At 41.5% G+C, this 18568-nt stretch overlaps 1 protein-coding gene across 3 annotated transcripts in view; it reads right to left on the bottom strand.

Annotated features, from left to right (window-relative positions):
* Nucleotides 1–1777: 1777 nt before the first annotated feature.
* tex2 (testis expressed 2) overlaps nt 1778–18568 on the bottom strand; it is a 67055-nt gene continuing 50264 nt past the window's right edge. For all 3 annotated transcript variants that reach the window (XM_028818937.2, XM_028818935.2, XM_051919010.1), the window contains exons 9-13: nt 15331–15463; nt 5702–5827; nt 5391–5600; nt 5166–5286; nt 1778–2585 (exon numbers count right to left, since the gene is read on the bottom strand). In XM_028818937.2, the coding sequence (XP_028674770.2) occupies nt 2457–2585; nt 5166–5286; nt 5391–5600; nt 5702–5827; nt 15331–15463 (719 nt within the window). In that variant the 3' untranslated portion in view covers nt 1778–2456. The remainder of the gene's footprint in view (nt 2586–5165; nt 5287–5390; nt 5601–5701; nt 5828–15330; nt 15464–18568) is intronic.

Below are 18568 nucleotides of genomic sequence, written 5' to 3'. Positions count from 1 at the left end.
AGGACAACTCTGTGAATGTCCTTGAGTGGCCCAGCCAGAGCCCAGACTTGAATCCGATTGAACATCTCTGGAGAGATCTTAAAATGGTTGTGCACTGACGCTTCCCATCCAACCTGATGGAGCTTGAGAGGTGCTGCAAAGAGGAATGGGTGAAACTGGCCAAGGATAGGTGTGCCAAGCTTGTGGCATCACATTCAAAAAGACTTGAGGCTGTAATTGCTGCCAAAGGTGCATCGACAAAGTATTGAGCAAAGGCTGTGAATACTTATGTACATGGGACTTCTGTTTTTTTATTTTTAATAAATTTGCAAAAACCTCAAGTAAACATTTTTCACGTTGTCATTATGGGGTGTTGTGTGTAGAATTCTGAGGAAAAAAATGAATTTAATCCATTTTGGAATAAGACTGTAACATAATAAAATGTGGAAAAAGTGATGCGCTGTGAATATTTTCTGGATGCACTGTATTTTCAGTTGGGCATCGTGGGGCACCATCTTGGGTGCAGTGGGCTTAGAAAAATTTGATAAAGAATTGAACATGTGCCTTACAGATACAAGGCCCAAACACTCCCTGGGTGGGGTGCCTGTCCATCACAGGGCACCCACACTGGGCCACACTATCATGTCTTTGAATGACTGGCCAGGGAAAGAAAAAAAGAAAAGAATAAAAACACAAAAACAGGAAGAACGTGTAAACTCCACCCAGGATTCCAACCCACCCATGTAAAGCTAACCAACACTCGCCTTCTCACACAGCCCCTCCCCCTTCAACCCCCAAAAGCAACCGAATTCATTAAGAATGAAGAAATGAATTTCCTCAATTTTTATTTTGAAATGGCAGCAGGCGAATTTCAGTTCCCCACAGAGAAAGAGTTCATCGCAGTGTTTTAGTGTGGCTCGCCGCGCCGCACCAGGATAAAGCGCACATGCACATCATTGGTGTGGTGGACTCTTGCAGCGAGAACAGGGAACCCGCAAGGTCTCAATATATTACATTTTCTTTTTAACAAAATAAAGAATAATTTATGGTACAAACAAGACTCTTGCACACTTTTGCACAGAAACTTCATTTTTAATCTCTTCTTGCGTTTGCAGAAAACAGCAGGTCGCAAGTGACGAAGGGGGGCTGACACTTGCTGGTCAGTTACCTGGTGTGTTCCAGCTGGCAGCAAAGTGTTCTAAACAGCAGCAGGATGGGCCACAAACCCTCAACCCTTGACCACCTACATTTATAAACCAGCACTAGAACCCACCTGCCTGGGGTTCACACATCCTGGTGCAAATCAGTAGAATCTAGAAGTCCAGGAGGTTCTCTAGAGGTCTACTGTACTCTTTTTCTGCCCAGGCCACATGATTACAGGCTCCCAAAGGATCAGTATGAATGTCTGGGTATCATAAGGGTCCACAGAAGACTAAATCTGGAAAAAAAAGCAGCTCTAAATTAGAAGTACTGGCCAGCTTTGCAGGCCGGGTCTGGAGAGGGTGAGGGTTTAGCATTCATTAAAACTGGCAACTTAAATTTGGCACAGTAATTCTTTAAGTCAAGCAATAATCTTGGTCCCTGGTCAAAGAGATCAGAACACAAAACAGATGTGAGCGGCTAACTCAGAAACAAAACACCAAATCAGAGAGGGACCATCCAATCAGACAAGCAGGTAGGCCTCCAAAGTGGTGCACACAAAGCCTGTCATGGGGCGCACGTGAGCAGACTTGAAGGACGCAGAGATCCTAATGATTTACTGGTCGGTGTAATGGGTGCTTCTGCAGTGTGCGGCCAGTTTTCTTTTTTTTAGTAAGGGATTTGCAAACACCACACAGCACTTGTAAACAAAAAAGCCAAAAGACAGAAGGTGAGAGCTTGGCAAATGAAAAGCGAACACTGGCGGTAGTCTGCCCATGGAGTGCAAACAAGCCAACAGGTGAACATGTCCACAACAGGAAGAAATGACACCACAGTACACAAAAGACACCCCATTTCACTTCACCAAGGCCTGACCTCTGATTTCACTAAGCAGGTCAGCAGGTTTTGGGCACTCCCGTGTAAGTGGCAGACCAGAATATTTCCATTTCAAGTCCCCACTGGATTCTAAACAAAGCTGCTCTGTCTAAAACTAAGAGTTCACGGGGACAAGCTACTCATTATTATGTCCAGTAGCATGGGCACTGCAACCCACAAGGGGTATACCAGAGTCTAAAATGGCTTCCTTGTTGATTCTGGACATAAGGAAAACAGTGAGGCCATGGATGGCATATAGCAGCGGGAATATTTTCCTTCCCCCTAAATTCCAGCAGGCCTCCCCAGGAATGGTCATCCTGTGACACTGAGATCCTGTGTGTGGTCAGGCATGTGGGACAAAATGTCCTGCCTGCAAGGAACGTGGCACATGTGGTTCAAGGATTCTTCCACAAAAGAGGACGATGCCCTCTGGAATACTGACAAGCAGCAGTCTTCACAGTTTACCGGGGTCCAGCAGCATCCAACCCAACTTCTTTTGCACAGTCCTGCCGTGCTGCTGACCGTGGGTCCATAGCCGAGTGCATTATTGGAATGTACACATCATCCATGTTCGGCATCACAAATATTTTCTGTTGAGAGACAGGGGGGTGGGGGGGAGGCAACAAGGGGTTAATAAGTAGCAGCCACAGAGATGAACATAAAAACCTAAGAAATGTGACAACGAGAGGAAACCATTCAGTCCATCTGACTCTTTTGTTAAGCTAATACAACCGAGTTCAGAAAATTCCATTCACTTAAGGTGAGTTCTTTAAAGCTCACCTTATAACCCCTCCACCGATTTTATACTAACAGGCTATAAATTTTAGCATATCTTTTAAGACCTCTACTTTGTGCAGGATTAAAGCCATTTTCTGGATTGCCTACCACAAGATTCTTACAGCACGTTGCTGAAATTGTGGCCCATTCCTCCAGACAGAACTGGTGTAACTGGGACAGGTTTGGAGGCCTCCTCGCTCACACACGCTTTTTCAATCTGATTGAGGTCAGGGCTTTACGATTGCCCCTCCCATACCTTGACTTGTTGTACTTAAGCCAACTTTGGAGGTCTGCTTGGAGTGATTGCCCATTAGGAAGACCAATTTGCGACTGAGATTCAACTTCCTTCCTGAGCTCTTGAGATGTTGCTGCAGTGTTATCTCCATTATGTTCCTTCCTCAGGATGCCATCTATTTTGTGAAGTGCACCAGTCCATCCTGCAGCCCACAACATGATGCTCCCACCCCCATGCTTGACAGTTGGGATGGTGTTCTTTGGCTTGCAAGCCTCACCCTTTTTCCTCCAACAACATAACAATGGTCATTATGGACAAACCGTTTGATCTTGGATTCATCAGACCAGAGGACATTTCTCCAGGAGATAAGATCTTTGTCCCCATGTGCCAATGCAAATTGTAGTCTGTCTTTTTTATGGCGGCTTTGGAGCAGTGGCTTCTTCATTGCTGAGCAGCCTTTCAGGTTATGTCGATACAGGACTTGTTTTACTGTGGATATCAATAGTTGTCTACCTGTTTCATCCAGCATCTTCACAAGGTCCTTTACTGTTGTTCCAGGATTGATTTGCACTTCTCATGCCAAAGTCCGTTCTTCTCTAGGAGACACAACAAGTCTCCCTTTTGAGCAATATGATGGCTGTGTGGTCCCATGGTGTTTATGCTTGCGTATTATTGTTTGTACAGATGAATGTAGAACTTTCAGGTGTTTGGATATTGTTCCCAAGGATGAACCAGAGTTATGGAGGTCCATCATTTTTTTCTTGGGTCTTGGCCGATTTTCTTTTGATTTTCCCATTATGTCAAGCAAAGAGGCAGTGAGTTTGATAGTAGGCCTTAACATGCATCTACATGTTGACTCCTCTTCTTCTTTCAGCTGCTCCCGTTAGGGGTTGCCACAGCGGATCATCTGCTTCTATATCTTCCTGTCCTCTACATCTTGTTCTGTTACACTCATCACCTGCATGTCCTCTCTCACCACATCCATAAACCTTCTCTTAGGCCTTCCTCTTTTCCTCTTCCCTGGCAGCTCTATCCTTAACATCCTTCTCCCGATATACCCAGCATCTCTCCTCTGCACATGTCCAAACCAACGCAATCTTGCCTCTCTGACTTTGTCTCCCTACCGTCCAACTTGAATTGACCCTCTAATGTACTCATTTCTAATCCTGTCCATACTCGTCACACCCAATGCAAATCTTAGCATCTTTAACTCTGCCACCTCCAGCTCCGTCACCTTCTTTCTGGTCAATGCCACAGTCTCCAACCCATATAACATAGCTGGTCTCACTACCATCCTGTAGACCTTCCCTTTCACTCTTGCTGATACCCGTCTGTCACAAATCACTCCTGTCACTCTTCTCCACCCATTCCACCCTGCCTGCACTCTTCCACAATCCCCATTACTTTGTACTGTTGATCCCAAGTATTTAAACTCCTCCACCTTCACCAACTCTACTCCCTGCATCCTCACCATTCCACTGAGCTCCCTCTCATTTACACACATGCATTCTGTCTTGTTCCTACTGACCTTCATTCCTCTCCTCTCTAGAGCATATCTCCACCTCTCCAGGGTCTCCTCAACCTGCTCCCTACTATCGCTACAGATCACAATGTCATTAGCAAACATCATAGTCCACGGGGACTCCTGTCTAATCTTGTCTGTCAACCTGTCCATCACCATTGCAAATAAAGGGTTCGGAGACGATCCCTAATGACTCCAATTAGCCTAATTGGCTACAAGAAGCTAATTGTCTAATTGCCTAAATGCTCAACATCATTTTCTGGAATTTTCCAAGCTGTTTAAAGGCATAGTTAAAGTGTATGTAAACTTGTGACCCACTGCAATTGTGATATAGTCAAGAAAAAGTGAAAAGTGTATCGAAATGTCGGACCTCAACTGTAGCCAAGATATCCCAATATCTTATCCAGATTCTTCTTAAAGGTTGTCAAGGTGTCTACTTCAACTCCAGTTCTGGGTAGTTTGTTCCAGATTCCCAGAACTCTTTGCATAAACAAGTGCTTCTTGGCTTCATTTCTAAACACACTCCCTTAATTTTGACTGGTGTCCTTGAGTACACAATTCACATCAAGTATATGATGGACAGCTATAAGGTCAAAATAGTGAAACAGAAATGAAAGTAATGGCCCGCACACGCACCTGGAACTCCTGCTCCAGTTTCTTCTCAATCCAGTCAGTCACATGTGCCAGAGTTACTTCTCTCTCGCCCAATTTGGGGCGCGCCTTCAGTTCCAAATGTGGCGGACTGCGAAAACCGTACCTGAAAGCGAATGCAAGGGTGGATCATTGCTCCTGAAACATAGCCAGGACAGGGCAAGCAGCCTCCATAATATGTAAAATGTAAATAAATACACACATACTTACCAGATACGGTCAGTTGGCGGCGGAGGGATGTTAACCGCCAACGTGCCATGACACTCCTGCACCTCGACAGTTAGCAGCAGTGGTGTGTTTGACACTTCCTCCATTTTCTTTTTGATAAATTCAGTCTCGGTTGCCTTTTGAAAGTATTTTGATTTTGTAATTTTATCGACAAACCTCATAATTTTGCTGGCACGGTGGCCCCCAATGTAGCTGAAACAATTAAAAGAAAAAAATTGAGATAAAACAATGCAGGTTGCCATAGAGTAGCTCATTCATGAGAAATAATCGAGAAAGCCAAGGCACTCACTCACCTTTCCGCTCCGGGGGCTAATGGCTTATCTCCTGCAGTTGCTTCTGGGGGATCCTCCTCATCTGAAGATCCAGCACTTGATGACTCTTCATCACTGTCTGCCAGGCAGTAAGTCCTTGGACGGCCTCTGGAAAGATGTGCAACAGCTGTTTAGATTAAACCTGGATACGTACCTTTCCAATTGTTGGTGTGAAATTAAAAAGTGTCACAAATACAGTAGTGCATTCAATTAAAGGTCCCAGACCCCTTCACTGTTTTCACATTTTTGTACATTGCAGCCTTGTGCTAACATTTTCTCAATTAATTTTTTCACTCATCAAGCAACATTCCCTACCCCAGAATGACAAAGCAAGAACTGGATGTTAGAAATTTCTGAAAATTTATTAAAAATAAAAAAAGTGTGAAATATCACAGTGACAAGTACTCAGACCCTACAGTATTTCATGGAAACCCCTTTGGCAGTCATTACAGCCAGGAGTCTTCTTAGGCATGGCATGTTGAGCTTTTCAGCATGATTTTCTGCCATCTTTCTTGGTCAGGCTGGGAGAAGACCAACAGTCGACAGCTATTTTCAGATCTCTCTAAAGATGTTCAAGTCTGGGCTTGGGTTGGGCCACTTAAGGAAATCAGAGTTGTCCATAAGCCACTCCTGTATTATCTTTGCTTTGTGTCCTGTTGGAAGCTGAATGTTCTGCCCAGTCTGAGGTCCACAGTGGTCCGATTCAGGTTTTTGATAAGGGTATCTATGTACTTATATCTCTGTTCAGCCTTAACTAGTCTCCCAGTCCCCAACTCAACAGCATGATGTTGCCACCATCGTGCTTCAGCGTTGAAATGGCATTGCACAGGTGACAAGCAGTGCCTGGTTTCCTCCAGACATAACAATTGGAATGGAGGCCAAACAGTTCAAGCTCAGTTTCAGTTGACCAGAGTCTGCCAGTCCTTTAGGCATCTTTCTGCATACATCAAGCGGGCTTTCGTGTGCCTTTAATGGAGAAGAGTTTTCCGTCTGGCCACTCTACCATAAAGGCCCAGACCAGTGAGGTACTGCAGTGGTGATTGGCCCTCTGCATGTTTCTCCCATCTCCACACAGGTTGTTTTTTTCTTTCAGCCACAGTGACCATCAGGTACCATGGCCCTTGTCCCAAGACTGCTCAGTTTGGCCAGGTAGCCAAATCCAGGAAAAGTTGTGGTTGTTCCAAACACCTTCCATTTAAGAATTATGGAAGCCACTGTACTCTTCAATGCTGCAAAAACTTTGTTTCCTTACCGAGATCTGAGCCTCGGTCCAATCTTGTCTCTAAAAACTCTTCTGGAAATTCCTTCAACCTCATGGCTGGGTTTTTTACTCAACTGTGGGATCTTCTATATACAGATGTGTGCCTTTGCTCATCAGTCCAATCAATTGTGACCACAGGCAACCTCTCCTCATTGATGAATAACAGAATGGATGCGATTAACTCAAATTTTAAATTGTCGTAGTGAAGGGTCTGAATACTTGCGACAATGAGATATTTCACTTTTTTATTTTCAATAAATTTGCAAAAATTGATTACATCTTGCCTGAAGAAGGGGCCGGAGTTGCCTCAATAGCTTGCATATTGTAATCTTTTTAGTTAGCCAATAAAAGGTGTCATTTTGCTTGGCTTTTCTGAAAAATTGCTAAAATCCTATTTAGAGTATTGAGTGCTGCTTGATGAGGGAAAAAATTAAATAATTTTAGCATAAGGCTGCAACATAATAAAATATGAAAAATTAGTGAAGGGGTCTGAATAATCTTTGAATTCACTGTACACAGATATGGCCAATGCCAGATTAAGCAAATTCAGAAGATATTGATTACTTCAGCACGGGAAAAAAAAAATACCGGTACTTGGCAAGAACTGGAAATCAATTACGTTTTGTTAATTTTGTAAAACAATATTGCAGCAGCTGGAGGAGTGACAGTATGTTGTAAATATTAGCAATCCCCGAGCTGACGGACAGTCTTGGCCTATCGCTGGACAAATGTGTGTGATGGGTTTTCTGATAAGGGGACTCTTTCCGCATGAATAGCTGTGCAACAAGGTAGCTGTAGGTTACAATTATTAGTATGTTGTGTATGTCTGGTCATTAGAAAATGGCTTCCTCATGGGTGTACTTTAAATAGATGTTCAGACTTGAACTGCAGGTCTTTGGCAGATCATTTCAAGTATGCAAGGTGCTAAACATGAAGTCTTATTAAGCAAGGAGTAATTAAAAGTGTATACAGCAGGGTCTCCAACTCCAGTCCTGGAGCGCTACAGTGGCTGTAGGTTTTTATTCTAACCCTTTTCTTAATTAGTGACCAGCTTTTGCAGCTAATTAACTTATTTTCCTTTCATTTTAAATTGGCTTGTTTAAACTCAGACCTCTGAATTGCTTCATTTTTTCCTGAAACGGCACCCAAACAGAAATGAGATGTGAAGTGAGCCAACAGATGACCAGCTAAGATGGGGTCTTGCACTGGTTTCTTAATTATAAGCCAATTCTTATTGTTCATTAAACCTGAACTCCATGTCTTGTTGCCGTTCTCAATTTGCAAAATTGTGTTTTTTTTTGTTTTTAAGAGGACCATCAAAATGCTTTGGCAACCTTAAAAGAAGATCAACATTTTTGAGACCTTCATCTTTCCTTGTGTTCAGATATCGTATGATGCACACAAGTTAGCTGGTCATGTGTTGGCTCTTTTTGTATCTCATTAATTGTTTAGCTGCTAATTAGGGAAAAAAGAAATAATTAAGGGGTCTGACTCTACAATAGCAACTCAATTAAAAGATGTTAATTAGCAGCACAAACTCATCATGAACTATAATAAGCTTGAGAATGAAAACCTCCAACCACTGTGGCGCTCCAGGACCAGCACTGGAGACCCCTGGCGTACAGTGTCTACATTTAACCATATTCTAAGATTGAAATGTCTGTCTTCCTGACCTGAACAAGGTATGGTAGTCATACTCGCTATTCATGCTGCAAGCTGATTAATGAACATTTTATTGTACTCTATTCTTTTTTTTCTTCCGTTCTTTATTTCGCCATATACAATTTCTTGTATTAGGAATTTGTTAGTTTTCGCATACCCCTTGGGGTCAGAGTGCAGGGTCAGCCATTGTACAGCGCCCCTGGAGCAATTACAGGTTAAGGGTCTTGCTCAAGGGCCCAGCAGAGTAGGATCTCTTTTGACAGGGATGGGGATTCGAACCGGCAACCTTCTGAATATTCTATGAGTGATAATAATCGATACAAGTAAAATCTTAATACCCTCTTTTTCATTTTTGGCATGGTTTAATATTATTTCTTTCTTTCTTTTTTTTTAACACTATAATCTCATTTTCAGTTCTCAGACTGCATCATGTCTGGCAATCCCACAAAAATGTCTGAACAAATTTTCATGCAGCTTGGCATATAAGTTGCCGTAGGTGCAACATAAAATACTGGCTACATGGCATTTTAAAACTTTTGTCTAGAAGGGGGGCAACCCAAAGACTGTGCATTATTCATTTTCATAATTAAATTTTGTATGTGTAAATTAAGCTGATCCAACTCAAAGCCCTGGGCTACATGGCATCTCAAAAATTTCATCAGGAAGGGTGGTTGTCATGGGGGAGTGATAAACAAAAAAAACCAATGAATCCGTCTAAAAACAGTTGAAGTTCACAAACATTTGCATACATATTACTGTTGCTACAACAAAATCTAGACTTAAGCCTTTTTATAAAGGGGATTAAAATTTGAACATTTTCTTAGTTATTAAAATTAGAGTTGTAATATTTCTAATAAACTGTATTTAGATAAGACGTTGCTTTATGTACGGTAAATACCAGCATATAGGACGATACCATGTATAGGATGCAGTGGATTTTTGACCCTAAAAACCATGGAAAAACCTGTGTACCCGTTTATAGGACGCATCCTGATTTTGTGTTACCGGGGTACTAATTAAAAGCTGCTGCCGCCAACGCCAGTGATTGTATCCATGTGTTTGTGTTAGGCTGGAGTATCTCTGAACAACAACAAAGAGCGAGAAACATACTGGTACTAGACGGCAAAAATGACGTATCGGTGACGTGAATACAGTAGTCTCCCGCTTAAGTACGCAACTTGAACCTGCGAAGTTTGTGCATACTTAGCCGCCACTCCCAAATAGCTTGCATTTCGCTACAATGTCAAAGAAACCAAACGGCAAGCGTCTCAATGAGTCTCAATGCTGCAAAATCATCTCGAAGCTAAGCAAAACGTCTGCACCCAGTAAGAGGGCCATAGCGTGTTCTCGACATCGAGGATTAGCTGCTCAGCTCTGAAGTTCAAACTGAAGCTGATGATACATTCAATGATCTTAAGAAATCGTTTGAATCCTTTCAGAGCAAGATCCGGCTGTCTCCCTCAAAGCCAAATGCAAGAAACTTCAAAACCTTTGCCAAATAAAATAAAATGTGTGACCAAGACTACGTTACAGAAAACGACCGATTTAACGAATACCATTTAGCCGACAGACGGGCAATGACCTCATACTGTCAGGAGACAATGATGGCAGGGAGCAGAAGCTGAATGAAGACAAATGTTTGTAGGGCAAGCGAGGAAGGTAAAAGTTTTGGAGGACAAATTGTGGACCAAGTTTGAGACCACTTTTGAAAAGGGGTCCGTTAGATCTGTTCTTCTTTCAAACCATTGGCTATGCAAACTGAAGGGAAAGCATGATGTATTTTAACGAAATGTTGAATTATGGGATCCAAATAAAACAATGGATAGAATTATGGGAAATATGCAAATGTTAACCAAAAGTTAAAAAGAAGTAGGTTTTAGCTCAGGTAAACTAACCAGTGTGTATGTGGTCATAAGATGATATAAAATGGGGACTTTTCAGGACTCTTATTTACCAAGGTTCAATTCACATTCATACAATTTTTTTTTATTTTACAAATGTCACTTATTAAAAGTAGGCATCAACCCACAGTATAGAATATAGCTATCGAGATAGTAGACGTCATGCGGGATTGAGACAGGTAGACGGGATGGCAATGTATCGTTAGCAAGAAAGAAAGAAAGGGTGTAAGCAGTTCTGAATTCACACCCAATCATCAGGCTACAACAGTGCAGTGTCACTTAAAATGTGCCCCACCGAATTAGAGGACAAAGTCATGGCAGTGCATACTTTAAAAGAATCTCTCAGTTGGATTAAGAAGAATGAACTCCTTAAGTTACATGGACATCCCTCTCCTGGTTATACTAAACCCAAGCTCGCTTCCACAGACACTGATTTGAATTATTCAGGTTGTATTTTTTCCATCTGCTTTTGACTTCTGGCATTTAATATCTGGTTTTTCTGCCAACAAACAGAAATAATGATTAAAGTTTGAATATTTCCATACTGAAACTTGCCTTGTGCATTGATATCTTTTGCCCCAGTCTGCTTGTTTGAGTTTATTTGTTTAGCTCTTTTAAAAAGTAGTAGTCTGGCATGTTTGGAGTACGTCTTTGTCATGTTTGTTAAGTGTGATCCATGCCCGTTCTGTAAGAATTGTGCAGCCCTTTTAGGGGTAATAGTGACATGCCCGGGGGCAGTTTCTGAAACCCTGCTAAGGTTTGAAGCGGAGGTCTCCAGCCTTGTCCATGTTGCTCGGTTTGATTTGTGCAGCCCTTTCAGATGTAGTTTATCTGGTAAGTCCCAACAGGTGCACTGCTCAAGAAGCAACTCTTGGCCTTTGCTTAGGTACTCTGAAGAACAGCCCTGTCAGAGGAAATGGCCACTGGCCACTGCAGAAGTATTACAAAGTTGTTTTGTATTGGATCTGTAAGCCGACAGGGATATTGACCACTGCTGTGTTTGATATATGCATGAATGATGAGTGAATGTAACTTATATAAGCAGCGTGTCATGTAAATCAAGCTTAATAATTTAAGCATTTCTAGTAATATAAAAGGAACCTTTAAAGTTTTTTTTGTTTTTTTTAAAAACACTTTTGCACCACAAAACACCTTTCAAATGTTTCACTGAGAAATATCAAAACCAAAAAGATGTTGTCACTCCAAAAACGGTTTGGGCAATACAAATGAATTTGACATGTTGTTTAGGTTTTGACCTACTTACTGGGACGGCTTCATTCCACGTCAAGGATTCAACAGAAGCAAAAGGCACATCACTCAAAGACAGTTATGTCTACTTTTACAAAATTTTGTATTTACATTATTATTCATGACTAGCAGTTTTTGCCCAGCTTACATGCCATATCAATGATTCACTTATTCCTCCAATACAGTAACCATGAGATTAATGGACAGATTTTCTGAAGCAGCTTATCCACCTCAGGGAGCCACAGCTGACCACAGGAGGAACTGACAAGGTGCCAGTCTATCAGGGGCCATACCCACGCTCAGTCCTATGAAGGCATTTTAGAAACCGTACCCTGAATGTCTGTAAAATGTGGGGGAAGGCCAGGGTAGCCCAGGCAGATGCCACCAGACAAATACATAGTGTTCATGGTTGGAGCCCAGCATGGAGATGCCAAAATTATGAAATTCAATACATACACAAAAAGAACAAATTCTCATCACATGAGAGCAGACAAATTGATAGGTAGTGTAGGCAATGGCAGACCTACAGTTTTGGGACCAGCGATGAGGTCTGTGTAACCACTGTTCTCTTCTTCTATGAGTTTATTCCACAACAGGTTACCACAATTTAAAAAAAAAAAAGAAACAACAACTACACGTAGGAGGTTTTAAAAACACCCAAAATTTTAAACAATGCAGACTAAAGTTGTTTCTGGGGCCCCTCCGGGATTCAGGGTTTTCTAAAGCATAAGCTACATTAGTTTCATAGTAGGTCTGCCCTTGAGTGTAGATGACAGATGGAACAGCCATCAAAGACAAAATGGTCAACATTTAAAAAACACAAATATATTTGCTTTCTTACCTTAACCCATTATACATGTATACTCGGGCAATGCCAAGTATTTCATCTGGAAAGCCTATTCATATTAAACGGCAAAGGGCAAACCCATGGTGTTGACTGAGCAGAATCCAGTTGGTCTATCCTGTAAGGGCACAACCAGTGCCAGCTGGGTAGCAATTATAGCTAAACCTTATCTTATGCCCTAAAACTTTCCTTTTTAGTGAATTTTTTTTTATTTATTCAAGAAATTTAAAACACACATAAAATGAGTCAGATGTGAATGGGAAAGACTATATACCCAGCTGTGGTGCCCAATCCCCCAACTAACAACAAATAAGAGTCTAGCAGCACAACAAAATGCATAGAAGAAAACAAGGAAAATATAGGCAACATAAAACAACAGGCACACCACAGCATAAAACCAAGTGTGCATAATTATGATGTCAACAGGCCCAAAAAATAGAACTTTCCTTGCTGAAACTGAAGTGGACCAACTCTGAGTGGATTCTAAGAATGCTCCATTATGTCAAGAGGTAGTTTCAAAAGATTATCAAGTACATCTGTCTCGGTTAAAAATGGTCCAAAATGTTCCCAGGGCAAGATCCAACTTGTGAATGTTGCAGTCAAGCTCCAGCCTCACTGGGTCACATGTTTTGGGCCTGCACCAAATTAACATCATTCAGGACCAAAACCTTTAAATGCCTTTCAGACAGCCTTGGTGTCCCAATCTCTCCTAATCCACTAACAGCTGTGTTTGGTGGTCTTCCAGATGGGCTTAAAGTGGAGAAGGACAAAAACTGATTGCCTTTACTACACTATTGGCATGCAGACTTATCTTGCTCAACTGGAAGCATCCTAGCCCACCTCTTTTAAGTCAGTGGGCAACTGATGTTCTATACCAGGGGTCTCCAGCCTTTTTTCCCCTGAGAGCTACTTTTACAAAATGAAAATGGCCGAGAGCTACTCCTGTTTTCTAACGTTTATTCTCATAGCTTATTTCAACCCAAACAAACTGAATAAGCTTGCTTTGCCGGAACATTTACAAAATGTTGGTGTCCACAACTCACATTTTACATTAAAAATATTTAGTTCACCTGCAAGCGCATTTTATGTCATGTCTGTATGCATTTCCTAGTGTATCTCACACTATTGAATTACAACATGAATGCTGTCAAAACAACACAATTCCAAATACACAGATATTACTTCTTCATTTGTCATTGTGTTCCATGTCACTGTGTCACTTTATTCACATGTCCAGTTGCATTTGTGATGTATTTTTTAGTTAGTCAGATGATGTCAACAAGAGAGGCAGATGTATGGTGGAGTGGAGCCACTTAGGTTCCTTCTTATGGAGTCATTTCAATGTTCGTCTGTCAGTCTTGTTCTGAACTTTGATTTCATGACGTTCATGTCAGACTCACAGAGGTATGGAGACCCAAACAAAGGAGACAATTTCTGAGCTGCTTGATGAAGATTCTTATAGTTAGCTGGCTCTACTAAGCTCCAGAAATGCGGAGAATACTGTTGAGACTTTAACTGCACATTATTTTGAAGGTTTACTAATATATAAAATATAAAATCCAATGTCTGTCTGTGTCCGCTTTTCATGTGAGAACTACTTAACGGATTTAGATCGGGTTTTTTTTCTATAATTTGCTTGAACATTCTGGTTAATTTTGCGACTTCTCTCATTTCACTATGTATCGTAGTTCGCTTGCGGTACCGATTTATTTGCATGAATCCGAGATCCACACAACGGGCCAGGGGAGAGGGGCCTTCCTCACTCTTTCGCCAGCTTCGGGGCATGGTCCTTAACTCCACTTAGCTGGCGAACGAGAGAACAATTGAATTCAACTTTGTTTGATACTTTAAATAAAGTATTACTAAGGTCTTGATGAGTTTGAGTCCAGATATTCTCTTAAGTGTATGCCACATTGAAAAGAGATTGCAATTCAGATTGTGGATCGTGATTTTGTGTTAAAAGGATCGTGATATGATTTTTTGGAAAGATCGCCCACCCCTAATTTGACTAATCAAGTTTTCAAATTTATCTAGGAATCATTAACCCTTTGGCGAGCTACTTGGAAAGGGGTTGCGAAATACCGGTAGCTCACGAACGACGTGTTGGAGACCCCTGTTCTATACTATTTGAATTTGGAAAAAAAAAATTAAAAATTCTCACTTAGAGGATCTGTTGAAAACTTTTAAAATCTGGCAGGATCTAATCAAAAACATTGTAAAATAAGCATTTACATTGGGGAAAAAGGGATTTTCTCCCCCTCTTTTTTTCCTACTCTTAAAGTTTTACTCTGGCTGTTGGCCTAGCTCTTTTTTTCATGGTTGGAGGTTGATTTGAACTTAGTTTTGTCAAGTTTGTCTTGCTTGTATGGAATGTTACTTGCTTTTAATAAATTCAATAAAATGTTGAATATTAAAAAAAGGAAGATCGACAGTCGTCAAAAGAAAGAAGCTCGGGGGATCTGCATTGACAGGCAAGAAGTAATTTATCTGTTGCAGTGCTAAGACAGAAGTTCACATTGGTGAGAGGAAGCAATGGTCCAACAGAAGCAGAGTTTGAAGAATAAATCCAATGTTTACAGACAGAAAAGAGACTAATGGTCTGATCTGTAACCAGAAAGAGAAGACTTGAGGGCAGTGCCAAAATATATGGGGATGCCGCGCAGTTTCCATCTTCAGCCACACCTTGCATACCTACCCTTCCCTTCCGGAGTCACCAGGCCGTGGTCCCTCTCCGGGGAGGTCCTTCCCCAGACGAGTCAGGTTCATTTTGGTTTCCAGAGTCATCAAGAAGGAGCCAGTATAGGACACTTCCAGATCACACCAGAGGCCTGAAACACAAGGACAATAGTCGGCACTCACCAAGTAACACCATGGTACAGTACAAAATGGCACATAAACTGGCAAAGGGTACTCCACTCCATTCCTGGAGGTCCACAGTGGGGGGGAGTGGGGACACTTGGTTAACTCTTGGGTTACAAGTACAGAACCCTTAACTGTCAATGTCAATTTTAGTTTTAAGTTGCCTTATTTAGGTTTTAATTGTTGCCTGTTGTCTTAACTAATGATCAGTTAATAATGATGTGCAAGTGACAAAGGAACTGCCAGCTCACCAGCTCTCCAGATAACATGCTTCCATTTAAAACTGCGTCCATGCATCATCAAGTATCTGGGTTGATGCAATGTTTTGAAATAAACGCGAGAAGGAAAAGACCAAGAGGTACAAATCTGTTCCGGACCACAAAACATATGAAGAATGCTCTCAAAAAACAAAAAAAAGGGATAAAGATTTATATGGAAGAATGTAGACACCACCAAGCTGTATAAATAAATATCAAGTTTCAATATCTGCCAGGCCTGGCTTCTAATTACAAAACTAGTTAGAATGAAAATCTGCACCATTGTGGACCTCCAAGTCTGGGGTGGAGTACCCCTCAACTTGAAACTCATGGCTAATAGTGTTTAGGTTCTGAGGTATGCCCTAAAAATCAGGCCTTTCAGTTTCTAGGAGAGTTCCAAAGCTTGGCCTTGCAGGTAGTGGCAAGCGAGGTTCAACTTCATGCCTATAATTCAGGGTCAGACAGGCCGCCCCGCCACAAGTAGTGGTAACTTTTGGTAGAAATGTACAAAAACAATATTGGTATCCTGCCACCCTAGCTTAGATAAGCAGACATAAAAAGGAGACAATATAATTATTGAAGCTTTTAGCAAGTTATACTTAACTTAACTCTTTGCAACAGTGCCTACAGTAAATTACCGACTTCATTTACCTAAGCCAAGCGAATATGGACAAGACAAGTCAAGTCGGATTCACTACAAATGAAATCTCATATCCATGTGGGCATGTTGCGGAATCCAGCAAGTTATGAAAGCAGAAACCCTGCAACTGGCATAAAGCCTGCCCTTCTGAATATCATTCAAGAACGGGATTGGCACAGTTACACCACTATCCCGATTTCGCATGGTGCCTTGTGCAAAAGCATTTCATCATTAAAAAAAAAAAAATTTCTGAACCACTCTCAGTGAAGAAAGCATTGACGGTGACAATAGGTAGTACCATAGCTGCTCGGTGTTATCACAAAAAGTCCAGTATTGTTTTCTAGAGCTTTATTTTCTACTGCCGTTAAGTTTTAGGTTTCCTTTGTTCATTTTCTGCTTAGTGCTTGGACACTGGTTTATATACCACTCTACTGATCAAGATTTTTCTGTGCTTCTCTTTCTATTGTACCTTTTGGAATCACTGAGAAGCATCTGAATCTTGACCCCAATCTCCTCGTTCAAAATTTGTGAAGAAGTAGAGCACTTAAAATCTGCAAATTAAAAATGTTTTTGTGATTATACAATGTGCAAGTGCCATGAAGGACAGACGGGTGTACTGGCTGGACAGGAAAATGACTTCTTGCTTGGCCGGATGTACAGTGGTGTGAAAAACTATTTGCCCCCTTCCTGATTTCTTATTCTTTTGCATGTTTGTCACACAAAATGTTTCTGACCATCAAACACATTTAACCATTAGTCAAATATAAACACAAGTAAACACAAAATGCAGTTTGTAAATGGTGGTTTTTATTATTTAGGGAGAAAAAAAAATCCAAACCTACATGGCCCTGTGTGAAAAAGTAATTGCCCCCTGAACCTAATAACTGGTTGGGCCACCCTTAGCAGCAATAACTGCAGTCAAACGTTTGCGATAACTTACAATGAGTCTTTCACAGCGCTCTGGAGGAATTTTGGCCCACTCATCTTTGCAAAATTGTTGTAATTCAGCTTTATTGGAGGGTTTTCTAGCATGAACCGCCTTTTTAAGGTCATGCCATAGCATCTCAATTGGATTCAGGTCAGGACTTTGACTAGGCCACTCCAAAGTCTTCATTTTGTTTTTCTTCAGCCATTCAGAGGTGGATTTGCTGGTGTGTTTTGGGTCATTGTCCTGTTGCAGCACCCAAGATCGCTTCAGCTTGAGTTGACGAACAGATGGCCGGACATTCTCCTTCAGGATTTTTTGGTAGACAGTAGAATTCATGGTTCCATCTATCACAGCAAGCCTTCCAGGTCCTGAAGCAGCAAAACAACCCCAGACCATCACACTACTACCACCACCATATTTTACTGTTGGTATGATGTTCTTTTTCTGAAATGCTGTGTTCCTTTTACGCCAGATGTAACGGGACATTTGCCTTCCAAAAAGTTCAACTTTTGACTCATCAGTCCACAAGGTATTTTCCCAAAAGTCTTGGCAATCATTGAGATGTTTCTTAGCAAAATTGAGACGAGCCCTAATGTTCTTTTTGCTTAACAGTGGTTTGCGTCTTGGAAATCTGCCATGCAGGCCGTTTTTGCCCAGTCTCTTTCTTATGGTGGAGTCGTGAACACTGACCTTAATTGAGGCAAGTGAGGCCTGCAGTTCTTTAGACGTTGTCCTGGGGTCTTTTGTGACCTCTCGGATGAGTCGTCTCTGCGCTCTTGGGGTAATTTTGGTCGGCCAGCCACTCCTGGGAAGGTTCACCACTGTTCCATGTTTTTGCCATTTGTGGATAATGGCTCTCACTGTGGTTCGCTGGAGTCCCAAAGCTTTAGAAATGGCTTTATAACCTTTACCAGACTGATAGATCTCAATTACTTCTGTTCTCATTTGTTCCTGAATTTCTTTGGATCTTGGCATGATGTCTAGCTTTTGAGGTGCTTTTGGTCTACTTCTCTGTGTCAGGCAGCTCCTATTTAAGTGATTTCTTGATTGAAACAGGTGTGGCAGTAATCAGGCCTGGGGGTGGCTACGGAAATTGAACTCAGGTGTGATACACCACAGTTAAGTTATTTTTTAACAAGGGGGCAATTACTTTTTCACACAGGGCCATGTAGGTTTGGATTTTTTTTCTCCCTAAATAATAAAAACCATCATTTAAAAACTGCATTTTGTGTTTACTTGTGTTATATTT

This window comes from Erpetoichthys calabaricus, chromosome 14, assembly GCF_900747795.2.
Source record: "Erpetoichthys calabaricus chromosome 14, fErpCal1.3, whole genome shotgun sequence".
NCBI classification, from domain to species: domain Eukaryota; kingdom Metazoa; phylum Chordata; class Cladistia; order Polypteriformes; family Polypteridae; genus Erpetoichthys; species Erpetoichthys calabaricus.
This window is presented reverse-complemented; position numbering and strand designations above follow the sequence as displayed.